This window comes from Macrobrachium rosenbergii, chromosome 10 (assembly GCF_040412425.1).
Source record: "Macrobrachium rosenbergii isolate ZJJX-2024 chromosome 10, ASM4041242v1, whole genome shotgun sequence".
NCBI lineage: Eukaryota > Metazoa > Arthropoda > Malacostraca > Decapoda > Palaemonidae > Macrobrachium > Macrobrachium rosenbergii.
This window is the reverse complement of record NC_089750.1, coordinates 67,235,054-67,262,206: the sequence shown is the minus strand read 5'-3', so window position 1 is coordinate 67,262,206 and position 27,153 is coordinate 67,235,054. Positions and strand designations below refer to the sequence as shown.

General features: G+C 34.9%; 2 protein-coding genes across 4 annotated transcripts in view; one reads left to right on the top strand and one right to left on the bottom strand.

The window, feature by feature from the left end:
- The window catches only part of LOC136842767 (alpha-aspartyl dipeptidase), a 9,087-nt gene extending 3,099 nt beyond the window's left edge, over window positions 1-5,988 (top strand). Inside the window, exons 2-7 of the mRNA XM_067110564.1 lie at window positions 280-395; window positions 958-1,049; window positions 1,354-1,508; window positions 3,403-3,576; window positions 4,371-4,513; window positions 4,769-5,988. Coding sequence (XP_066966665.1) covers window positions 298-395; window positions 958-1,049; window positions 1,354-1,508; window positions 3,403-3,576; window positions 4,371-4,513; window positions 4,769-4,823 — 717 coding nt within the window. The 5' untranslated portion in view covers window positions 280-297 and the 3' untranslated portion in view covers window positions 4,824-5,988. The remainder of the gene's footprint in view (window positions 1-279; window positions 396-957; window positions 1,050-1,353; window positions 1,509-3,402; window positions 3,577-4,370; window positions 4,514-4,768) is intronic.
- Window positions 5,989-7,444: 1,456 nt separating this feature from the next.
- On the bottom strand, window positions 7,445-26,467 carry LOC136842766 (estradiol 17-beta-dehydrogenase 11-like). 3 transcript variants are annotated; one of them, XM_067110562.1, is made up of 9 exons: window positions 26,379-26,467; window positions 20,780-20,935; window positions 20,475-20,564; window positions 20,139-20,246; window positions 19,311-19,442; window positions 17,347-17,476; window positions 13,663-13,780; window positions 12,442-12,567; window positions 7,445-11,307 (listed from the first exon to the last, which is right to left on the bottom strand). In XM_067110562.1, the coding sequence occupies exons 2-9, from the start codon at window positions 20,930-20,932 to the stop codon at window positions 11,235-11,237; spliced, it is 930 nt and encodes a 309-aa protein (XP_066966663.1). In that variant the 5' UTR covers window positions 20,933-20,935; window positions 26,379-26,467; the 3' UTR covers window positions 7,445-11,234. The 3 variants fall into 3 exon arrangements, with proteins under 3 accessions (XP_066966663.1, XP_066966662.1, XP_066966664.1); XM_067110561.1 differs by lacking the exon at window positions 26,379-26,467 and adding an exon at window positions 26,063-26,243; XM_067110563.1 differs by lacking the exon at window positions 26,379-26,467 and adding an exon at window positions 21,131-21,358.
- Between the last annotated feature and the right edge of the window lie 686 nt (window positions 26,468-27,153).

Genomic DNA, 27,153 nt, shown 5'->3' with positions numbered 1-27,153 from the left:
GTTGCACTAGCTCAGATTTTAACTAATGGCATTAGTAAGTGCATACACAACTGCTGTATCTTTATACTATAAATTCTGGTATATCATTTTTATTAAAATGTCAGCTATTAACATTGTTGCCATGGTAACAGAAAGAATTGAAACCTTCAGTCCTGATTTGCGTGAATGTACCTGTTCAAAAAATATTTTGTATAAAAGATCCAATTTAGTGTGTGTTTTTCCTGGAGCTTGTATGTTTCTTTTTATTTAACTTGTGTAAATTTTTTTTATTAACTGCAGATTGACACTTGCTTCAAAATGGCCTCCAGAAATTTGCTTCTCTTGTCAAACTCAACAATTCATGGTAGTGGATATTTAGAATGGGCTGCCAAGGAAATTAATGACTTCTTGAAAAGGTAACTTAAGTTTCTTATCAAGTGCTTGATATGAATTCAGCTATAGTATAGTCTTTTAAGTCTTGCAATTTGGGTACACAGAAGACATTTTGATACTCAAGTACTCTCTTTCTAGCTCTTGATGATGAATTCCTTACATGTGGCATTTGCAGTTAATTCACTGTGATGCTGTGGAAACAATCAGGAATATCAGTATAGACTTCATGTGAAATAATGGTTAATATTTAGGGAACATTGAAATTACTGAAAGATTTCTAAAGTTAGATCAGTTCCCCCTTTAAATTTTTAGAGTAATACTTTGCTGACTTTTATTTCAACTGGTACCATCAGGAAATGTATATGAAACTATAGACATTTTACAGGTACCATGAAGTATCTATCAAAATGTTAGATATTAACAATGTCGCAGTGTATAATGTGACAGGTGACTTGACAGGGAATTTCACGCTATTATTTGGAATTTAAATGCACATGTTAAACAATAATCGTGTTGGAAATATTAAGGTAAATATTTAGTGTGACTCTGAAAGTTCTAAATATTAATCACCTATTTTTATTTCAGTAAAAATGTGAAGAAAGTGTTATTTGTACCATATGCATTGCGAACAATGGATAAATATACTGAAACTGCCAAGAAGAAATTTACCTCCTGGGGTGAGTTTACCTGATGAATACCTATGTCTTTCACCACACAGTAAGTGTTTATATTCATTTATGGTAGTGAAGCAAGTAAATGCAGTACTGAAATATGATGCTGGTTGTTTGTATCTACAAGCATTGTGTAAATGTTTGTACTTGGATATAAACCACTTCAGACCCGAAGGTTTATACATGTACTCATGTTGATTCAAAACCTGTATAAGAGATCAGGTATGTGCAGAAATGGTTGGCCTTAGAATTACAGGCTCTCATAAAATTTTGCTCAGGGTATCAAGTAAAGTTTACACATGATTTACAGGATACCAACTAGAAGGGATTCATTCTGTAGACGATCCAGCAGCGGCTGTAAATGGAGCTGAAGCCATATTCATTGGAGGGGGAAATACATTTCAACTGTTAAAGTGCTTGTACGATAATAATTTAATAGAAGCTATTCGCAAGAGAGTTCTTGAGGTATAGTATGCTTGTATGTAAATTTGTCGAATGTTATTATCATCTGACAGCCTTTTTTTTTAATGTTTTGTAGTTGTTCTTTAGCTTTATTGGATTATCATGTCTATTACTCTCACAGTTCTGTGGCTTGTACTACTTTATAACAACATTCTTCTCTTCACAGAAAATCCTTAGCATTATGTACTCCATTTACAGTATTTATGCTTAGGAAGTAGATAAGATTTTGTTTGTCAGTTCATTTGGTCAGGTTTCAGTCACCACCACATTTTTATAACTGTAGGGATAGCCAGATACATTATACCATTACATTTAGGATACTTTTTGTATAGCATTGCAGAACTTAATTTTGTCTGATTTGCTTAACAGCCATAACATGTTATAGGTGGGAAAAAACATCAGATAAAATCAGGCTGAATAAAGTGACAGTATTGGCAAACTAAATCAGTATATTTTGAAGTAGCTTTGGCAAAGGGAAATTATCAGCTGTTAGTATCAGATTGAGCTAGTAAGGTTCAACAGAGTGGAATCTCAAATCAAGTTTTATGAACCTTTACTAGGATTAGTAGTAAAGAACCTAATTCTCAAAACTGCTCCTTCAAGAACTGCATGAATTTCATGTTCCTATCTTTTCATGTCACATGTGAGGATGGTCTTCAGCAGGACTGATTTTTGTCCCAAACCTCATAGCAAAAAACTCAGGATCTCAAATTAGTCTACTTCACTGTCTTCTGTTGAAAAAGTCAGTTTTTCCGGGAGGAAGAAAAAAGCTGTTATTTTTAAAGATAAAAGGTTACAGATCAGTTCTTTCATAGTTGCTTGACCACAAAAGACTGGACCCCATGAACTCTGCAAACTGAAAGGTTTTGTTATAAAATGCCTGGAGTATTAACACTACCTAACCTCACATTAGGAGTCTGCTAAATAGGCCATTAAACCTTTTATACATGTTTATAGAAGACCTCACAATTTAACATCCATTCTTATCTTCAAGGATAAAGCATTATTGGGCATGGACTGTGGCTAAGAAACAAAACCTAAGAAATAATAATGATATGACCTTATTTGGTATCCATGCTCAACCAGTTTGTTTGAGCCTAGAGTGAAATTGTTGAATATGGACACCAGTTTCTTCATAGTTTTTGTCTCTTGGCCACAGTTCATACTCTCTAGTTCATCGTATGAGAGTTAGATTGCTCTATAATTATCAACAATGAGGGCCACACTGGACAGTATTGAAGAACTTATTACCCTTATGGTAATATTATATTATTACCAGGACTTGCAAGTGAATTTCAGAACAAGGGCATTTCTTCACGAGGTCACCTTTCTCAAAGAGCCTTGTCAAAAGACTTTTGTCATAATTTATGTCAGGCGTTATATGTGTAAATGTTTTGTTACCTTTCCTCTGAATCCTGCATTGGACAGTAGGCCTTTAGGTCACTAAAATTTCATCTTGGCTCCAGTATACCAGTGTGGCTTACCATGGTTTCAAAATGAAACAATCCTCAAGTCTTTAATAAAAGCTAATCCTAGTAATGACCAAGATACAGATCAATCTTACCCAAGTTAAATGTCACCGAGTGGATCTCTGGTGCAGTGCTCAGGAGTCACTTCTCTCGTTTCATGACTTTTGAAAAGACTGGAATAGTGATAAACTGGTATCCTGTAGAAGCCCAACAGAAATGTTTTAATTCTTCTCCCCAGGACTGTTAATTGTTTCAGCACTTAAGGGTCAGTTTTAGCAAAAAATTCACACGCTTTTCTTTTTAATTGTGCTACACTCTAAAGGAATTTGAATATAATGGGTTTGCATTCAGGGAATGTAAAGTTGTGTACAATTTTGTTTATACTCCATATATAAGAGAAAATGGCATTTGTAAATTACTGATTACAGGATGGTGTTCCTTATATTGGAAGCAGTGCAGGAACTAATGTTTCGACAATCAGTATTAATACAACAAATGATATGCCCATAGTGTACCCACCAAGTTTCAGTGCCTTGGGCTTAGTACCATTCAACATCAACCCTCACTACATTGATGCCAATCCTGCAAGCAAGCATATGGGGGTAAGTAACAGAATATGTGTGCACTTGTGTAATATATATTTTTGTTTTTCATGGGCAGGTTGTGAATTCAAGTCCATACATTTTACTCGTAAATTTATGCCCAGCATACTGTGCTTCGAGAGAACTCCACCTGACTGGTTAGTTCTCCATCTTACCTGGTAGCTGCTTTGTCATTTACTGCTCTGCTTGCTTAGTGAAAGTAGCCATTGCTTTTAATCTTCTAAATTAGTTTAATGAGGCCACTGAATCACACTAATAGACTATTATAGGGGCCCACCAAAAGGATTTGTTTTTAAATGAAAGGTGAAAATGAGAGCAAGGTCAAGTTAAAGAATTTAGACAGCAAAGTTAGAAAAGACCAAAGAGAACTGATGAAAAGTATGAAAGATAGACAGCACTGCAGTATTGTAATTCAAGATTTTTTTAGGGTTGGGGACCATTTTGAACTGAATCATGTTCATCAGAAGTTTGGCTAATGTTAGCCTTTTCATTTGTCATAACTTATTAAGGTTATAATATGGAGAGCTTAATTATTTTTATTTTTTTAATTTCTATAGGTTATGCTCTTATTTTGCTAGGGTGGCTTCCCCACTTACGATTTCATTTTAGCTTTTCATAGTACTTTTTCCAGGGTTGGTAATTCTTTAGTGCAGACCCTTCGTCACTTCTTTTTTTGGCTTCTGAGATGAAAAAGAATGAATGCAGGTTTTACTAAATGTAAAGGGATATTAGAAACCAAAAATGCCTTGTTAAGAAAATATTGTGCTCAGCACTCACAGATTCTCTGTTTTAAGGAAACAAGAGAGGAGCGTATCAACCAGTACCATGAAATTCCTGGCTCCCCTCCTGTTCTTGGTCTTAGAGAGGGATCAATGCTACTCGTTACTTCAAACTCAGCTATACTAAAAGGCCATCACCCTGCCAGACTATTCAGACCGTGAGTGAAATAACTTTTATATTATTTTATTGTTGCTGTTTTGTCCTGAAATTACTCCACGCTGGTCGTGTTGGAATTTGGATTAGCAAAAAATAATTCCTCTAGTTGTCTTTTATAACCACGGATGAAATATATATATATTGCAAAGGTTTCAGATTTTACATTTAAGAAAGGTAGACTACAGTATTTTCAAGCCAGAGATGTTTTTCCTATTTGTAAGACATGCTGACAATGATATTACTTTTTGCTTTACAGGGGAAAGCAACCAGAAGAGTTTCCACTAAATACAGATTTCTCATTTCTTCTGTAGTGTATAAATTATGTTTTTTAATAATAATGCCCTTTATGACACTCTACGATATAGTACAGTAACTAAAACAACCTACAAATTTTTAGTATTGATAAATCTATAGAAAGTTTGTTTCATAAATTTTATGAAGAATACTTTGAATATCTTAAGCCAAATCTTCTATTATTACAGTACATTAGTAATGTAAATATATATTGGAAAGGAGCAAGTATCAACAATATTACATATATCTAAGTAATCAAACTTTATCACAGTAAGTACACACTTACATAGAGAGCAAAGGAGCAAAATGAAAGTTATGAATGCATTACGACGAAGGAGTGGCTCTAACCTTTTAGGAATGTTCAGTCTTCATGCTACATGTAGTCACAACAGCACTCATTTGGCAGCTTATAATGTTAACAAAAATGAGTAGTGGTGCTTGCAATAAGGTATGGCCATTGATAGGAGCAGAGCTAAGGTTACCATATACAAAGAACTAAAGGTAGGTTACCATTTACAATGTTGTTTTATCAAACTGCCTGCTTTTAATACTCATAGGGATATATTGGTTACCAGCAGGAATGCATAAATAAAAATCACTTTTACTACAACCCGAAATACTTACCTGATGTAATGAATTCATGTAGCATATGTTATAATAAAATATGGAAATAGTCACTCCACTGTACTGCAGCCTTTGGGTAAAGTAATATACCCATTATAGTTACTTAAGTATATGTCTTTTTATAAACACTGTATGTGAGTAATTTCAGAAATGTCACAAGAATAAGCTCATATCTGGTATTATGAAGTTTCTTTTGTTATTGTAATTTCAAACTTCTTGAGGACATTGTTGATTAGAGGTATTTCATATTGCTCTTTAACAAACATTAGAACTAGAACAATTTATTAATAATGGGAATTTAATTTGTGCCTTTTTCCAATAATTTTTAATATTAGTTCTAGTACATATATTTTATTAAGAAACATGGCTCTAATTGTGATTGCTACATGGGATTTGCATTGGAGATGGAATGATCTTTATGAAATTTTCAGGTGCTAGAAATATTTTCAATAAATGATGGAATAGATGTTTATGCCTTGTACATGTGTAGCTATGTGATTACATTTACGGAATAATGCTGTTATTTTGTAATATCTATAATAAATGTGATATTCTTTTTCCTTTTCATTATTCTTCTCTACTGCATATATATCTACATATTTTGTTGTTCATAAGATAAAGCAACCTTTACCTTAATAGAACCATCTGTTAAGCTGGAGGGTAATTGAAGTGGAAAAGCTGTTCTGACTGGGATGGAAGCAGCAAGTGGGTCTTGATTGTAAAAGGGGTGCTTAACAAATTAATGTAGAGTAATATAATCATGGGGATCACAACTTGACAACACTGTTATTCACCTGAAGATAGCCTGTTACCTACTAACAAGAAATTTATAATAACTTGCATATTCACAATTGAACCTCAAATATTGACTGTTCATAATAAGCCATTAGTCATAAGATGCCTAATTCTTTGTAGAAAAAAAAAAGTTAAGTATACCATAGTTTAGCCAGACCACTGAGCTGATTAGCAACTCTCCTAGGGCTGGCTCGAAGGATTAGATTTATTTTACGTGGCTAGGAACCAATTGGTTACCTAGCAACGGGACCTACAGCTTATTGTGGAATCCAAACCACCTTATAACAAGAAATGAATTTCTCTAATTCTTCAATGGTCGGTCAGAGAGTCGAATGCGGGCCCAGCAGAGTGCTAGCCGAGAACGATACCAGCCCGTCCAATGAGGAACTTTATTCTTTGTAGAATAGTTCCAGTAGCCAAACCCTTCCTGACAGGAAAGTAGGTTTGAACTCTGTATCATGTATTCAGTTACAAATGGTATCACTATGGATTCCAGCAAGTAAATACAGAGGAACAAATTGAGAAAGGAGTAACATATTAGGGTGCAAAGAAAGGCAAAAAATTCCCATTACTGTAGGAACACATTGGATTATGAACAAAGTAATGACAGTAAGAAAAAAAATAAGACTGACTACAGTATTTTGTAGTGAAATAAGCAAATACAAAAAAGGGGAAGCTTTTGAACGGGGAGGGGGGGACCACCTCTGAACTGCTTGTCACTTCAAACTGCGAAAATTCATAGACTGGATGAGGAGGGATGATTATATTACACATAAGGAAGTTGCTGAGAGCTGTGGTGTTACAGGCACGGGAAACAAGACTGAGACAGATTGACTTCTATCAATTTTTTGAATGAAAAGGAACAACAAACATTCTTACCTCTACTTGCCATTTTGTAGAAAAACAGTGCTAAACTGACATGGTCTATGCAAACTATATCACCTACCTGACTCACTATGATACATGAAAAAATGGTTTTAGAACACTGTTCAACTGTGACAACCACACATGGGAGTAAGTCTAGTAACCTGAATGAAAGTGCCTATACATATGATTTTCAATGTTAAAATTAAAAGTAAATCTTTGTGAAATGAGGTTGTCAAAGCACTAAATGAATGTTAATACACAACCATGAAAAGTGTGACTGTGATTTTGTTAAATTACAGTACTTAATATAAACAATCCTAAAGGTGCAATTTTAATGAATGAGAATAACAAATATAAAAAGTTTTTTACTGACCTTATCTGATAGTACAAATCCTTACTGTAGTACATAATACATGCTCAAGCTCAGCAATTTTTTATATAAAATATTTTTCCAACCTATATTAGGATACAAAATTAACACAACCAGTAAAAACATAAAAAAAAATGCTATGCAAGTACTGTAAATAGTTATTTATAAAATACAGTACATAATAAGCATTTCACAAATCTTTTAATGCTAGGGAAAAATCAACACCTGATCTACACAATTGTAGATACGGAAAAATACAACATTGTAAAAACACTGAGAAGTCTTCATTCATTTGATTGCTTACGTACATTACTCATAACGTACTTAAAAATTTCAATGCCGTTTACTGGAATAAGTAAAATAATTTTCTGAACACAAGAACCTCAATGCTACTATCTCATTTTAAGGTGACTATACTTGAACTCTAAAGATAAGGAAGAAAATACATGGCTGTTTTAACAATGAAACCCAGAATTTTCCAGTACGGTATTACAAAATAACTTGGTCCCATGTTGAAGTCATCACTATTTCAGGTAATACAGGTACAGTTGTAGGAGGAACAAAGTTATTTCAAATAATGGTTGGGACCTAAGTTCCAAAGCTGACAAATATAACTGACTTAGTCTTCTGGCTTCAAGAAACCACATTTTAAATAGGGGGTCAATTACAAATTTTAAATACAGAATATACATATTGTCAAGGTAAATATTCCAATTTTTATGCACACAGCCACTGCCAGTCATAGACTGTTGGTTATTGCAGCATGCAGGAAGTCTACAAGTGTTCATTAATAAATGATATCTATGCAATGCAAAATTATCAACCTTGCATGTTGATGAGGGTAAAACCCTGTCTACCCCATCTTTTATTATCATTGTTAAACATGATGCTCATCTTATTAGTACAAGTTGGGCATTGTGAATAACAATGGAAAGTAAAATTTTTTGCAAAATATGAAATGTGCTCTTTTTCTCAGCCTTCCCTTTTTCAATTATTTACTCTACATTTACTACCCCTTATATAAAAAAATTCTTGAAAGTTATTGGGCTGGTTATTGACAAGGTTATGGGTTAAACAGTCTCTGATCTTGGAACAACTTTAACTATTAGGTTCAACTTTTAGCTTATCTTTTCTTGCACTACTGTTTTATATTTACAACTTATACTTTTTACCTGCACATTTCAGTTCTGTTAATCTGATTAATTTTGGATACAGTGTGGTGATGAACTTGCATAAACTTACTGCATTTATCTTACTCCTTTCATTTGTCTTTGCACAGCCCTTTATATATAATACTTGCACAGCCCTTTATATATAATACTAATAAACATCTTTACTAATACAATACACTGTAATAAAACTAACAATGACATTTCCTGTTGCCAAACACTTTTCATCTAAGTTACGCTACTCTAAATGCTAATTACATTTATTACAAAAGCAGTATTAATACTTATTGTACCTTCATCTGTTAAAAATTAGTAATGGCTACTATGTGAAGTCATAGCTATTTACCTCTAATGGGCACTGATCATGTATTTTGGTTCTGATTGACAGGGAAATGGCTTCAGAATTTGAAGTGTGTTTTGGTTCTGATTGACAGGGAAATGGTTTAAGAAACTGAAGTGTATTTGGCTCTGATTAACAGGGAGATGGTTTCAGAAACTGAAGTGTATTTTGTTCTGATTGACAGGGAAATGGTTTAAGACTCTGATGTGCATTTTGGTTCTGATTGACAGGGAAATGGTTTAAGAAACTGAAGTGTATTTTGTTCTGATTGACAGGGAAATGGTTTAAGAAACTGAAGTGTATTTTGGTTCTGATCGACAAAGAAACAGTTTAAGAAACTGATGTGTATTTTGGTTCTGACTGACAGGGAAATGGTTTAAGAAACTGAAGCGTATTTTGTTCTGATTGACAGGGAAATGGTTTAAGAAACTGAAGTGTATTTTGGTTCTGATTGACAGGGAAATGGTTTGAGAAGCTGACATGTATTTTGTTCTGATTGACAGGGAAATGGTTTAAGAAACCGAAGTAAGTATTTTTTCCCATTTAAGGGAAGAGTAGGTTTCTATTATTTTTTAGCTTAAAACTAAGCTGGAAACCTACCTATCTTACTGCTACACATATAAAAGTAGTAAAATACTTAGGTAGCTAGGAATTCAAATTCTAAAACAAATTTCACAGCTTGCAAGGCATACATACAATAATAATAATAAAGTAGCTATACTGTACATACAAAAATCCATAATGAATACAATAAATAAATTTTCATCCATTCAGGTTGTAACTTCAATACAGTACTCTGTATAAGGGTGCACTACCTAATAATAAGTCACAGCCTGGAAAATTTCCTCAACAATTCATGTGAATACCTTACTGAAGGAGTTCAAGTTCATTGTAAAGGGGTTGGGTAACATTTTCAGTTGAATGTTTAGAAAAAGTTGAGGTATACATACAGTACATCACAGAGGTGGTGGCATTTGCAACTGCCTCATAGAGTATAGTACACTGTTAGGTAAGTGTTACACTTATCTAAATACATTCAAGAAACCAATGCAAGTATTTTCACAATATATACTATATTACTTTTGTAAAACAGCTTAACCAGTAGAGAAGACTTAAAATATCATTACTTTTCATGTAAAAATCTAAATAATCCAAATGGTATAAAATGTCAATAATCTAAAATAGTTTGAAATAAAAGTATAAGAACAACTATGACAACCTGAATAACATATTCTTTCATTAAAACATTACATATATTTCATAATGATGATTAGTGTTAACCTTTGGGAATATTTTGATGTCTGAGTTCTTTTTAAAAGTATATACAACTGAGCACAACCCTAAGTTTAATAATATTAAGTGTTTCAAAATCTACATGATATTGCACTTATATATGTGCCTCTGCACTGCTGTCTCTAGAGGACTTACTAGTCAAATATTAGAATTATGTTAATCTAGATAACTACCTCAAAAAGGTTCAACAGCTGACCAATATAGGTAAAAGTTAGGAAAACCTATTTATTTTTATTAATTTCCACCTACCATAATGCTAATGAACGCTGCTCTTTCACATATCTGAAAAAAGACTGCCGATAACAGGTTTTCAAAGGGCTTCACCAGATTAAATGTGTTTTAGCCTTTTCTCTCTTTCACAATGGAAAATGCTATATTGGTTATCAACAGCCTCTTTTTATATTTCTTTTTGTAAGATTTGGGTTGTCATACTAGCCTGTTTTCCCATTACACAAAAAAAGCTTATTTAATTTGCTTTAGGATATTATGTTGAGAGGGAAAGAACGGATGAGCTTCAGTTTGAGCAAGTCTGGTGGTTTAGGGCAGCTCACAAAACTTTATATAAAGCAAGAGTCTAGCAGTTTAGGGCAGCTCACAAAACTTTTTATAAAGAACAAACGTAAGACACATGCATTTACTGTTAAACGTTATCTAAATGCAAATACAACCTTTGCTATCCCTTAATTCACAAATAGAACTTTAAATATGAAAATTTTCATAAAGGCACTTGTCTAAATTCCTTACAAAAATAAAATTTTCATTAGTAAAAATTCCCATTAACTCATTAGTAAGACTGCCCATCAGTTACTCTTATAACTGCTGGTCTTTGTTCTAAAAATGACTTAGTTAATCCTAAAACTTCATTAAAATAAACAACAGTTTTTACCAAGACCAATGAAAGATTTGGTCTAAATTTTGTCATTGTATCACAGTGGAGAAACATTCATTCTTCAAGATGGAAAATCAGCATTTAGCTATCGTGTTCATCCACTCCAGTGTCCATAAAGTCCAGGAAAGCTTTGCGTACACTGATAGGTACTAAGCTGCAAGTGAAAAGTCAATTAGTTCTTGACCAAATAAAGCAATCATGATCAAACAGAAATCTGTATATTCTAACACACGACACAATCTAAACAGATACTTTCTACATCCCCTCCTTTTAGCATGAAAAGAGGAGGCTTGAAGTGTTCAAATCTTACAATAAAATTCCTTGCATTGTGAAAGCAACTTTGTAATAAAATTTAGAAAAATTAATGTTTCTAGAACAACTTTCTTTTATAGATATTAAACTGTTATCACAAATGACAATAAATCTGTTAAATGCAGTAGATTAATACACAATGTAATAAAACTAAAATAAAGCTGTAATAAAGCTAAAAGGCTGCTAAAGATGAGAGACATTCCCTGACATAGAAGCCTATGCCACTGAAAAATTTGAAAATATTCAAGTCGATGCCAGGTAAACACCAACCAATGGCCTTTCTGATCATAATTACCCAATTGTAGAACTATGGGGAGCAAAATTAAATAGGTTTCAAAGATGGTGTTTCTCTGACCACGAATAGTAATGGTCAAAATCAATTCTGACTTAGTCTGTAGGGGTGGCATTACCAATGAATCTTTCAATCTCTTTGAAGGGATTCATGAAGTCCCCTTTTAGATGGACTACACCATCACCATACAGTACCTCTTATATTATGAGAATGAAACAACAACTACAAGCAGAAAGCTAAAAGGTGTTGATGAGCCAAGAAAGCCTGGGTAGAAAAGTATCATATGGCCTAGGGGCTCCAACTGACTACAAGGCTAAATGGCACTATGGCAAATCTTACAAATACTGAAATCACCTTATCATCACAATATTTTGACAGTTAGCTGTAGTAAAAGCTTAAACAAACAAACGTGGCAAAGTATCAAATACTATGTTAAGGCCTTTTTCATTTGCCAAGTTACAACCAAACTTAAACATCTCTTTGTACATTTCATACTTTGTGGAAGACAAAAGAGCCATTAATCATCTAATTCTTATCACCATGGCTTGAATGAACACATCACCTATATGATTTAAAGCACCTGGTGTATAGAAAGACCACCCTGAAATCCAACAAATATACAGTATAAAAAATACCGTTCTATTTGTCAGTCAGCTAGTAAGAATTCTACAAATGTCTCCTTACTTCATCAACTTGTGCCCGTAGTAGTCTTTTGATGGAATGCACACTATGTCCTCTTCTCGGCGCACGCCCTCAATAATCTTTCCTGCACATTCTGAAGTCGTCGTTATTGGGTTAAAGTACGGGAATCTGAAAAACACTTTACTAAGTTCCATTTTCCACAAGGATAAAAAAGACAAAATGATCATGAAAATGCATTGCATCAATACAATATTCATGTGTATTAACATTATGCATCTAAAGCCCAAGGGTCACTGACCTTATTATGTTGCTTACCTCACGCTGCCTGCAACACTAGATACATAAAAACATATGAGCACTCGGCAGAGAGGATACCTTGGCCATGACCACCTAACACTACACAAGCCAGAAGACTGACATAGCTACTGAAATCTGTGTAACTGACATTTTCCTTCACAGTTAACAGAACACAATCATCACTGTTATCCAAAAACTGTCACATTACTAATGCACACCAAAACTTAATTAAATATCTGGAGAGTGTCACTCAAAAATGTGTTCTTTCAAATTCATTCACATCTATATTTCGTACATTTTCTCGACATACTACGAGAGAAAACATTAACTCCAAACTTTAACTTGGTTAGCTCAGGTTACATATATCAACATTTTCATTACCGTAACTTAGTTGGGGGTTACTGCTTGCAGCATGCTTTTCATGATGCACTTCAGATAATACTAAGTGTTCTTTGCAGCATCCACATGACTCCATGCCTTTTACATTTCATCAGTTCCCTTTGCTTTCTTCTCACTTGGTTGTCTAATTTTAACTTTACCTTGCTCCAAGTTTACCTCTCGTTTTAGAACCTTCTGGCAAGCCCCATGAAATGACTCAATGTTCTTGTTAGACTATTTGAATTCCAAAATAAAACCAGTCTTGAATACTTTAATCTCAACACCAAATTTAGCACTACCACTAGACTGGGTTGAGGAATATACAATGTAATATAAAAGTTTCCTCATAAATTGTATCAAGTTACCATAGTTATTGTAAAAATTACCAAGTTTTGCATGAATGTTGTGAAAAATACTGTGTAATGCTTGGAATGAACTAGCAATGTCCTGTTTATAGAGAGCCAAGAAAGGGACACTGCTCCAGTAAAACCACTGAGGGCTAATGACTGTAGGAAGCCAAATTTTAAAGCAGCAAAAAAGCTATGAAATACTAATACTTTGGCATACTGAACCTTCTATGATACCTACCTGATTCGAGGCTTCTGGGCAAGCCCGGTGTCTACCACAAAAGGGTGAATACAAGTGAATCTTATGTTTGGATGTCTCCCTGCATAGCGCAACTCTTCACTTAGTCCATCCATTAAGCCTGTAAAATTTTGTTCTTTTTAACATTTCAAAGCACATACTCCTGCCACAGCTAGCATATTATAAATGCTAAAAGTAAAATGTATAAGCTCATGCATCACTACGTAAAATACGCTATTTTTTGTTAGCCCTTTTCTCTAAAATTTGTTTTTTTAAAAGAATGAATCATTCCTTACAGTTTCCCTTGTGTACTTGTATAACATATTCATGGCAGTATCAGAAGTATAATATGCAACTGCATCATGCCTTTGGCCTTCAGCTCCATTGTATTACATGTCATCCTATGCCTTTGCTTTTTTCTGAGTATAACAAAGATAAGTTCACTGATAATGAACCCCATGTTTTTGCTTGCTATCACCATTGGAATTGGAATATAAAATTCAGGCCAGGCCAAGCGCTGGGACCTATGAGGTCATTCAGTGCTGAAAATGAAGCCCAGAGTAAAAGAGGTTTTACAGGTGTAACAGGCGGAAAACCTCACAGTTGCACAATAAAACAATTAAGATGAAAGAGAATATGAAAGGAGCTACAGTTAAAGGAATGAAAGGGGCTGCAGCTAGGGGCTGAAGGGACATTGCAAAGAACCTTATGTAATGCTAAAAGTGCACCGTGTGAGATGCACTGATGGCACTACTAACCCTACGGGGGCTATCACCATTGGCCCTCATGAGTACAGGCAGTCCCCGATTATCGGCGGGGTTCCGTTTCTGAGGGTGTGATGATAACCGAAAATCGCCGCTAACCGAAAATCCATGATTTCGGAGCCTTTTCGGCAATTTTTGGGGGTTATCGGTGCCGAAAAGTGCTGATTTTCGGTTATCGGCGCCTCTGTTGGGTATGTATTGGCACCAATACCCAATTATCGGCACCGATAAGCAGAAATCAGCGATTTTCGGTGCTGAAAATTGCCGATTTTTGTTGCTAGACAAGCGCCATAAAACCAGATCGCTGTTAACCGAGCCCGCCGTTAATCGGGGACTGCCTGTATGCAGAATGAAGGCACACTAGTACTAACTTCAGGGTGGTCTGTAATGCCCCTGGGGATGGGATATGCTGTCCTGACCATTTCTGTTTTAATGCCATCCCTGATGATACAGGTAAAGTGATATCTATATAATAAATATAATGTGTATCAATATAAATACATATTTTTGTATAACAATGACAGCTTATAGGTAATGAATTTCATGTTTAGATTTCCTATCGTCCAATCAGTGGCCCCTATATAAGTATGCAGGATGAAAGTGCCTGGGTCCCAGATTGAAGATGGTGTATAATGTTGTAAGGGTAAGGGTATTACCATCTTAATGGAATCTTCTGTGGGTGAAATTTTTTACACTTTTGGTACACTGGGGATAGTAGCATTCCTTTAGAGTTGTCTAATGTAAAAATGTATGTTCCTACTTCATTCTCTTTTCTTTTTTTACCTAACATTTATGGATTTTTTTTTTTTTTGCAGAATTTTCAGTAACCATTCCATAGTATCCACTTTTTCCTAGTCATTTATGTATTCAAAATGAACAGAAATAAACAATAAAATCAAGTATACAGCAAATTTTTGCTTCAATTCTAATAATAAAATTGGCACTCCAATTTAAGTGGATGGAATAAAGATTTCAAATGAAAATTATGAAAAAACTACAGTATATACAACTGGCCAGTAAGCAAATCAACATTTCAATCATTGTGGGAGTCCATAAATGTGTAAACAGCACCTCGTTCTCTTTCTCTTAAATTTTCCATTATAATGATAATACAGGCAGTTCCTGGTTAACAGCGTGGGTTCCGTTCCCGGCTGAGTGCCGCTAACCAAAAATCACAGACAGTTATGGTAATAAATGCGTTTACGACATTGTAAGCACCAGTAAACCGCTATCAGTACTGTTAATTGGTTATCGGAGCTGATAAACTGCTTACAGACGGTGATAAACCACTTTATTGATGCCAATAAACTGCTTACCGATGCCGATAAACCACCTACCGTCGCCAAAATTCTGGTTAATGACGTTGTGAGCCAAGCACCGTAAAACCGGAACACCGTTAACCAACACCACCGATAAGCGAGGACTGCTTATAGTCAATAAGCAATCCATGAATCCAAACAAAATTAAATACTGTATGAAAAAATTTGGGGGGGGGGAACATATTTTGGAACAATCATAAAAATAAAAATCTTCCTCTGAACTTTACTTCCCTCTGAAGGTTACTGTATTACTGTAAAGGGAAAGATGGTAAAATTTTCATAATCTGGTATATTAGAGAAGTCTGCCCTTCCTAAAATATGCTTTTAACATCGATACTGCTATTTATCAGGTATAAGAAATTTGTCATTACAATGTCCAAATCATTTAAGCTTACACTTGCAATTGTACCGAGCATCTGCCTAGTTTACAATCCCTTTCACTGTATACTGATCATGCTTGTACTTTAGTTTTAAGCCTACTAAATAAAGTCAAACACAGTGCAGTAGCAATGTATATTTCAAAGTCAGAGGGCACTGAGAATGTGGGAGGGTGTTGGAATGTTGGAGGTTGATGATACCTCATCCTACGCAATTTTCATAAAGTCTGCATACCAGTGTTTCTGGTAGTTAACATATTTTTCTTTAAATACAGACCTGATTACTATACTTTATCTAATGTATGATATGTTTGCAAAAGGGAAATAGAATGTTCCATGTTCCTAAGTAAGATAGTCTTGTACATGGCTCTGATATCTTCAGTCTAACTTGATGCATAAGCAACCACAGTAGTTTGTTTGCATCTGAAGGAGGGATTCATTAACCCCCATTTTTACCATACGTGGCCTTAAAAAAAAAGACCACTGGTATGTAGATTACTTAGGATAACAGCTACTTAAAAATGCATAATTACTAATAACTTTTAGTTATCAGGGAACAACGTCTGCAGGGAGGTGCTCAGAGTTCAGTTTACCAGCACTGCATCACCAAAACATGTTGTTCATAATATGAGTGCTGAACCTATCATAAAAGAAGCAGATGAAGGTCCTTGTTCCTTTCAGGGAGAAAAAATATGTACCTTATATGCCTGTAAATACTTTAAATGAAGACACAATTGGCAATGTTTAACAAAGCTGACACCAACAGATCTGCTTTCTTAGGTAGCCAAGGCAGCAAAGGACAATACAATAGTAAAACTGTGAGTTGGCAAGGTGCGAAAAAGATCACGAAGCCTGGTGTGGCCCTCTTGACTATATCCAACCAAAAGAAACCAGAAACCTTAATTAGTGATGCCCTCTAGTCTTCATTCTTCAGGCACTCCAAGAAGTAGTGTAAAAGTATAATTAGAAGCTTGTAAGCTGCAGGATGACTTCAGCTCTTCAATAACAAGTCAGGACCATTACAGAAACATATCTTCAACTACATAGCAAGCTGCATTAATTCAAGCTGTATTCAAACATTACATGGAGAAATAACCAGAAAACATCTCTACAACAACCATATCCTTTCAACTTATGTCTGTATTTGGCCCAATTTGGTTTTTCTTATGGAGGAAAATAAAGAAAACTGTTCTTAAAATCCTGAAATGTTTTGTTAATGTTACATACCTTTCACAGCATATTTACTTGAACAGTATGGCACTAAATTACTTGTTGCCATAAGACCTGCAATGGAAGACACAGCTACAATGTGACCTTTTCCAGCTGCGACAAAGAGGGGTAACCATTCTCTAATCATCTGGAAAATATCAAAAGAATTATTTACAATAATAATATACTGTACATCCTTTAATAATTTCCATAAATGCTATAATCTTACAAAATACATTTCATTATGAAAGACAGTCAACTGGGTCACATGCCTATAGGCATCCAATTTGTTTTCTTCTTAATTAGAGTGCAGTACTTACAAGCTAATGATTAAACTATATAATATAAAAACCTGTAAAGAATAACATATGCTAGGAAAAACAACATCTACATATCCATATTGTATCAACTGTTTATACAGTACTAAGTATCATGCAGTTACCCAAATCTTTGGTCATTATTTTTCACAATTATTGTGTTACAGCCCAACTAATGCTACCGAGATAACTAAAGGAACCAATTATTGTGTTACAGCCCAACTAATGTTACTGAGATAACTAAAAGCAAAGTTTTATATCTCTCCTCCAAATCACTAACCATATCATCAAGTGCTCTAATGTGATTTGAAATTTCTGGCTATACATTTCTTTTGGGCTACCATTCACATTGGCATGGTACTAATAAGAAGACTGCTATTCACAAATTATTCAAAATTTTGCATCAATACTCTGAGCAATAAATCATCAGAGCACACATAAATAAACTACTTGTAACCTATGTCTGATGAAATAATCTGGCAACTGAATAAAACTTAAACAAGATACTTAAAATAAGGGTTTCTCCCAAACCATAAAATGAACTTCAAACATTTTATATACAGTATGTGAAAGCCACCACTTGATAGGTTCACCTTCCCTACATCTCTTAACACAGACTATAATAGTATATCCTAGACACAATGCAAGTACGTTAACATCAAACAAGAGAGTCTATTGTGAACATTGAACAATACAGGTGAAGCAGACAGAAATAAATATCACACTTTTTTATCAGTCTACAAATTTACAATAGAAAGAGAAAGCAAAAGCAAGCAAGTATACCATGACACATGCAGACATGGACATAGTGGGCTAGAACTTTGTAATTTGTGAGAAATTAATCTTCTCCTCCACATACTGTATATTCATAATATCTTGTCCGTTTTATACATGGAGAAAATGAAAGAAAAAGTATTAAAACATGTCACTGTGATGGATTAGGAATGACCTGTAATTAACATAAATCTCCTTCTTCAAATAATTGTAGTCAAACACTATCCCTAATTTTACTTTTCTTACTGTATTATTTTCTGTGTACAGTATAGTGCATACAAGATATATTGAATAAGTGAAAGGGACAGCTGAGTACCCACTAAACTTGCAGCTCCAACACACTGCCTGGTTCTTAGTTCATGCCTACATGTTTTCACGATTTCTGTAACTGCTTTTACTTTCTATGTTCACTGTACTTTTATAGACTGTGTAATAAACTAATGGTTTTCATTTCTTGTTTTTTTGCTTTCGATTGAACCCACATGACCTGAGTTCATGTAGTAGTATCCTGTCTCAAATATTTCTTGGGTGTAGAAGTTGTCAGTGCGAAGAAACCAAGCAGTTTATTATCAAGGCCTATCCGTGGTGCACATACAGAATCAAAATTTGTCAGTGTTAACTCTAGATACAAAATCCTTACTGCTACACTGTAATGCCACTGCAATGAATAACATGCAGATTCTGCTGATGAGATCACAATTTCCTCTCGCAGACTGACTTGCACTTGTGAAATAAAAATAGCAATCTAATAACTGTACGTACACAATAATTACTGTACATGATACTTATGTACTGTATTCAGTAAAAACTTTCAATGTGGGACAAACCTACAAAACATGCTCATTCACAAAGAATATAATCATCTCAACTGAGTGTACAGTTCAAACTTACCCAAAAATGAGCAAAGACATTGATACTAAATAACTTTTCAATTTCCTCTGGTGTGTGTTTCATAAAAGCTTTACATGGCATGATTCCAGCATTGTTAACTAGTATGGTCACAAGCCCAATTTCTTCCTGAATCTGTAATAAAATAAAATTACATCTTGGAATTAATACACTTATTTATCTACAAATTTACTACAATCTTAAAAGCAGCTTACCTCAATGAAATGAGATCCCCTTTAGCTGTTCCAAAAACTAGAATCTTCATATTCACAGAAAATTACGATGTATAGGAATGGAAGATAGAATTTAGGAAAAAGGTCAAGTGCTGGGACCTATGAGGTCATGCAGCGCTGAAAGAGAAACTGAAAGTAGAAAGGTTTGAAAGGTGTGACAGGAGGAAAGCCTCACAGTTGCACTATGAAACAATTGACATGAGAGGGTGGAAAGAAAGATGGAAGAAAGACAATATGAACAGAGGTAGAGTAAAAGGAATGAAAGGGGTTGCAGCTAGGGGCCGAAGGGATGCTGCAAAGAACCTTAAGCAATAACCTACAGTGCACCACATGAGGTGCCCTGATGGCACAACCAACCCCCCCTACAGGGATTAAGATGTATAAAAAGCTTATCCATTAGTATAAATATAAAAGAGAACCTAGATAGACCACTTCAACTACTGTAGGATGGTGACTGAAAAGTGCTAATACAGTTTACTGTATGTGTAAAGTAGGTATTAGGTCAGCAAATAATATGAGGATTACTATAGAGTACTTGGTGAACTTGCAAATTAAGAATGATAATCATGTGAAATGTAGTAAGGAATACAGAACTAACCTTCCGGCAAACTGCATTTACTTCCTCTCTTTGAGAGACATCACATTTGTAGCCCCAAGCAGTTCCTCCTTCTCGGCAAATGTCAGCCACTGTTGCCTTGTTATTCTTCTATCAAATTATAAAAGAAAAAACACACCCCTTTCAAATTGTTGACATTAATCATCTAAATTAAAAATTAATTATAGTACTCAAACAATGCAGAATAAAATTCTTTGTAAAAAATAATGTAATAACCAAAATATCATCAACTTCAAATGTTTAGACCACTAGCATCCATCTGAGGAGCAAAACCAAATTTTAATAAATTTTTACATCTTAAAAAAGCACATTAGTTACCTCATTAACATCTAAGCAAATAACCTTTGCTCCAAGCCGAGCAAACTGCAGTGCAAGTTCACGACCAATCCCATGACCCGTACCTGTTATCTGTTGGAATTATAAAACACTATTAAAAATAGTATAAAAAAAGTAAAAAACATTCTTTCTTAGAGAAAAATTTAAAAACCAGCTACAAAACATTCAGTAATTGGTCTGTTTAAGCAAGTCAGGAGTAAAAAACTGTAACCATTGCCATTTTCAGTATTGTTATTGTAGCTGAAAATAACAGATGAACCAGAAACAAAAATCAAAACAATACTAACCAAAACAGTTTCCCCAGTAACTGACTTCATGGACCGGGGAGATATAAGATACCATGAAGACTGTAACATCAGGAATATAGAATATACCCACAAATGGATAAGGTCAAATACCACTAGTATGTACTGATACACAACCATGATTACCCCAATCATTTTCTGAAAGAAAAATAAAAATTCACTTTAGTTTACATCTAAGACTGAAGCAACAACAGAATGCTGACAGATTTGAAATATGTAAAACACCCCCTCATCTGCAAAGACTGCATAACAGAATGACTCAATATCCAAAGAGATTGGACTTGGAAACAAATGAGGACGAAAAATGCACTACAGTATATGAATACTACTAACTGAAAAAAGGATCAATGTGGTCAAGTTTTTCCAATGTCTGGGGACAAGTTAACCAGTTAAAGAAATTCCAACACTTGTCTTCTTGGTGCTTTCACTTCCATAAATCTCCTGTCATTTCCAGCCCCACATCTCCTAGTTCTCATCCAAGGGCTAAGTCTTCCAACTCCTTTGGTGACCAGAGGTGCATACATTACATGCTATTCTCTCCAGGGTAGTACAAAGCACACTACCAAGTCACCTCCATCCCTCCTTTATCATTATCTTATCTACATGAGGAAGTTCTGTGGTTTCCCTTATGATACTATTTGTCAGTCTCTCCAGACATCTGACTCACAGTATTCTTCTGGAACCTTTATTCTGAAATTAATTATATCTTTTAGAGTACAGTCGTTTCATTATCATATTGGGATTCATGTCCATATAGTGTTACAGAACATGCTAGACTAATGTACTGTTTAGTCTTACGTTTGTATGGAATTTCAGTCTATTTGATTTCCAGATGTTATTGAGCCTGCCATGCGTTTGATTGTCTATTTTAGTTATTTAGATTCCATCTCAGTGAAAGACTAAAAGAGGCAATCAAACACTGGGCAGGCTCAATAATAACTGGAAATCAAATAAACTAAAATTCCAAACAAAATTAAGACTAAGGAGTATATTATTCTAACATGTTCTGTACACTATCTGGACATTAATCCCTGTATGATAATGAAACAGCTGTACTCTATAAAACATTTAGTTAATTTGAGAATAAGTGTTTCGGAGGAATATTGTGAGTCAGATGGCTGGGCAAATTGACATATGATATCATAAGGGAAACCACAGAACTTCCTTATATAAATAAGATAATGATAAAGGAGAGAAGGAGATGCCTTGGGCTGATGACTTGGTACAGGTACTGTAGTTTGTACCACCCTGGAGAGCATAATATGTACTGTATGCACCTCTGGGCACCAAAGGAGTTGGAAGGCCCAGGCCTTGGATGAGAATATTGGGGTAGAAATGAGAGGAGATTTATGGAAGTGAAAGCACAAGGAAGATAAGTGGTGTTAATTCATAAGAGGTGATAACGATGATTATAGATACCAACAGAACAACAGTTATAGGGTATACTGTCTAAACATTATAGAATGTTCCTTAAACACATTATATCTTCTAAGACTACAGAAAATGTGGGTATCACTTAGTGAAACCTCCTCCAACCAGAAAGAATATGCTGTCTTCCCCAATGCACTGTACACTTTAGCCCATGTCTTGGCAACAGACAACACTCAGAAGGGCTTTCAGTTAAATAAGTTTGTATTGATACAGTCTAATCTTTGTAATCTTACAATAAACAAAAATCTAATTTTAACAATATATATGGTAATTATTTGCAAGGTCAACACACTTGCAATAACTTCAGCTGACATTTATCCAGATGGGAATCTTCACTAACTTGATAGCAATGATCCTGCAATTTATTTACAAATACACATCCAGTATACTGAAGTAATAATTTGATTATCCCATCTTTACAATTTGTGTATGAGGTTACTATGTAGGTGTTTTATTAGGACATGTCTCCCATATCAGTATCTCTTGATAAATTAATGATAAGGATTTACTATCAAGTTACAACCAAACAATCACTCTCTCTCTCATATGAGTTGTCATATGATAGGTAGAGAAGCACATAACAATTACATGTGACAAATTTAGCTTACAGTTTCTTAATAAAAATATATTAATTAAAAGAGCTTATCAGTGTCGAATCAAAGATAAGACATTCTAATAAGGAGCTTAAGGAGGTAAATAATATCTGTTAAACCCATTTCAACTTGCTGGAGCACATACACCAAGAAACATGACATTAAATTTCTGCACCAGAAAAAATCAAAGCAGAAAAACAGCCAGTTTAGCTTTTGTTATGCATATTTAATAGCTACAAAAGGATATGCATTTGAGGACTCACCACAGAAAATTGCAGAACAGATAAAACATATAGGATGCTTAAGTGCTATGTCAAGAAAGATCACCAGCTCTATACAAATTTAATAGAAAAATAAAAGGAAAGAAATCAAGACATACATGACACACATTCCTTAATTGTTTGTCATGGAATTGACAGGAATGGTGACAGCAGTAAAAATTTTGCTCCTTACATCTTAACAGCATACAGTGCAAGAGAAAACCAATGGCAGGAGGTTTATGTGTGTGCGTGTGTGCTGGGGGGTGGGGAGGGAATGACTCACACTGCCAAGCTTTTAATTAGGGACTACTGTATCTACAAACTGGTTAACAAACAAAACCAGCTGTGCCTTACAGTCCTGGGTAATCCAAATATTGATACCTAGAAACCTAAAGTTCAAGAGTCACAGAGACACTGACTCAAGATGCTAATCACTTATGCCTTGAAAACAGACTTTGTTAGTATCATAATCTGTATCAATTAAAACTCCATTTCCATTTAAGTGGAATGAGTTAACAAATAAGTTTATCTAATCCATCACACTACTATGAATGTACCATGAATAATGGAGGCAAGTGTGGTCAGTAGCTATATTTAAGAGGTGAAAGGCCACTATTATCAAACTGATAAGGTTAGATTTCACCACCATTATCATACTCTACATCACAAGATGTCTGGGTTCAAAGTTCAAACTATGACACATCTCAAGCACTGCCTTTCCATGACAAGGATTTATGTATCCAACTGCATCATCAAGACAAGTACTAAACTGAAACAAATTCACCTGATCTTACATATTGCCTACGAATATTTTAGCTCTAGGCTAAAACTGTGGATTCAGAACACATTTTTTCTTTGCTGATTTGTTCTTTTTTATGGAACATAAGATAAACTGAATGAAGAATTAAGCCAGTTGCCACTGAGGTAGAATCACCAGGTATACAGCAGCAACCATTGCTTTCTTCATGTTGTCTTGGCTGTGCACAATGAGAAAAACTGGGGTAGGCAGGAAGAAATTTATTTACTTTTTCTAATACAGCAATGGCCTTGTAAGGAAACACTTAAAGAGAAAGCTATATTTGTTTCACAAGAGTGCTCTTACTTATAATTAGCTTAAATCACGATTTAGGTGCAAAAGATCATGCTGCTACATGCACTAAAAACCTGGTCTTTCAAGAACCTACAGGTATCTGAGAAAGAAAAAGCCTCATAAGTAAAAGTGGTAAACGTAAAGGAGAGGACCGCATGAAGATATCATTTATTAATGTAATTTTGTGACTAAATAATATACAAAAGGGTATACAGTATATAATGCAGTACAGGTGAGATCATTTGAGAAATTTACCATAACAATGAAGAATTTAACATCTTTCTTTTATGCTGTCATGTTAATCTCCGAGGGGCTGGTACTAAACATGGCAGAAGATCTGCTTTGCTCCGTGTTTAGTACCAGCCCCTTGGGCATGAAAGCAAAACAATAAACATTAGATGGTACACTGCAATTCCCAACAGCTATGTAAATTTCTCAGATTATCTCACCTGTGCTGCATTGCATAAACCATTTTCTATATTCTCCAGTCAAGAAATTACATTAATAGACAATATCTTTGTCCAAAAAAAGTTAAGAACAGACCTAAACAAGAGAATACTTGTCCTGCTCCTAGCACAATGCACCATCCAAGAGTCTAGCCTAACCACTTACACGCAGCATTCCTGCAAACAAACTGGCCAACCTGTCAGCTTAGGTTATGGTACACTCCACTGTATATACGTACAATATTCATATTGTTTTGCATACTGTACAGGTTAGACACCCCATCCAGTGTTCCCGTTTAGTGGTTTTTCATCTGATAAATTGGTCAAATAGTGATACCTGGCATCTCTTTGTGGCCACACTGACGACGACTATATACATCTTTTTTATAAAAAAAAAAAAACACACTATATAACATTTCTTTAAATGTTGGTAATTAAGCTTTGATAATGAAAAGAACTACCATAAATAAAATATATACAAATTATAATTTTTTTATTGAATCCTTAAATAATACAAGTTTAAAGTTATATCAAAATCTGTAAAGTTGAATCAAATACCCATCTCCTACTGATAGTCAACTTTGACAACTACGGAGGCAAATTATGCGGCTGCAACTGCAACGGCACACTGACGTTTAGTCGTTTACCCGCACTGAATGTGGTCAAGGCAGCAACACTGACCCAACCCTAAGCTGGGTAGATTAGGTTAGTTTAGGGAAAGTTAGGCTGAGTCAGGGTGTATCTCTGTAAGTAATATGCCACGTTTACACTGTCACTCTCTCTCTCCTTCTGACTGGTTAGTGACTAGGGTATACATGAACCATATATTTCATCACCGGCGCCTCTTCCCTTTTGTGCACAGGCCTATCTGACCTAGGCTACATAAATTTACAAAATTTGCTTTTTACGTAGCAGTGTAGGTTCACCACGTGGAATAGGCCTAATAAACTACTCTAAGGCTTTTCAAGAAAGCAAACCATCACAAATACAAAAAAATACCATGGTAAGTGTTGTAATGAACAGGTCACTACAAGTGGCTAAATTACAAGACAAGTGGCTATCCATACAAGTAAACGGGCCTGTGAGTTACTTAATAAAACACAGAACAACCTTGATTAACCTTGGGCGACCTCGTATAACCTAAGCTAGGCCTATTTATTACGGGTGAGATTAGACTAGTACCTCCAGAAAGTATAAACTAGCCAAGCCCAAGTTCCTAAACCTATCCTATGTCAAGTTAGGCTATTCAGGGTTTCTACCCTAAGCGTAGACCAGACTACACAATTTGGGTAATGTACCCTCGTCCTAAAATAATAAGCTTAGGCCTACCGAATAAGCATGACAGAGCCTAGGCCTAGAATGGGCAAGTTTGCTTTAAAAAGACTATAGGCCTACTATCCTAAGCTGCATAATCCATATTAACACAGTAATTCATATCTTCTTACCTTGGTTTTTTGCAAACAACCTCAAGCTAAATAACTAATTATTTAAAGGGACCGCACTTATCACAGCATGCCAAGACAGACCGTACGTGTGTCTTTCTCGCTCCAAAGTTCTTCAGCAACTGACCGATGATGAAGCCGACTTGAACTTTGGGCTCTGCCTCTGACCAGGTGAGGCCGAGCCGAATCTGAGACGATACTTCCAGTTTCGCTTTTTTGCACAAAACATGGGTCATTAACGCTTCTGTTATTATTTCTGGTATTAGGACAAAATCTACATCAAATAAAGATGTTTTAACGTAGTTTTAACTCTCTTTACCTTGGTTTAGCTAATCCGGTTTTAGCTACTCTCGCGAATCCCGCATTATATCTCCCGGCCATTTAATCTTGTTAGGTAGAAGAAGCACTAAAAGAGCTGTCAAGGTACAGTTTTCTTAGCACCACAAATATATTATTATTAATGCAGATCAAATAACACACGAGGGGACTAATAATAAATACCTATAAACTTTGTATCCAGAGGTGTAGAAACATAGATGGGTAACTGAAATTCAGTAGCAGCAGATTCTTAACGAATCCGTAAGAATACTATCTGAGGAAATTATAATGTCTTTTTATTAAGCTTCGGAGAAAAATTAAGCTATATGTTTTTTGCAAGTCCGACATCCATCTCTGCACTTGTATGCATCTCTCGTTGACGATGTCAAAAAAGCTTATTCGGGAAGTCCTTTTCATTGCCCACAAGTTTTCTCTCTTAATTTTATAAATTCCTTGATAAGATCATAAGTTCTTTGTTGCTCTTTCCACAACTCTTTGATTGTGGTACATTATTATGTGGCTGTAAAAGCATGTAGTAGTAGTAGTAGTAGTAGTAGTAGTAGTAGTAGTAGTAGTAGTAGTAGTAGTAGTAGTAGTAGTAGTAGTAGTAGTAGTAGTAGTAGTAGAAGGAACGTATAAGGGTTCCTGGTCCTTATTTATTAGGTGTATGAGCAATTTTGTACCTACTTTATATTTCACTGTATACTGTATATATGGGCAATACAGCATGAAGTGTTTGTAAGATTAATTTCTTTCCTTACATAATTTTTTTTGTC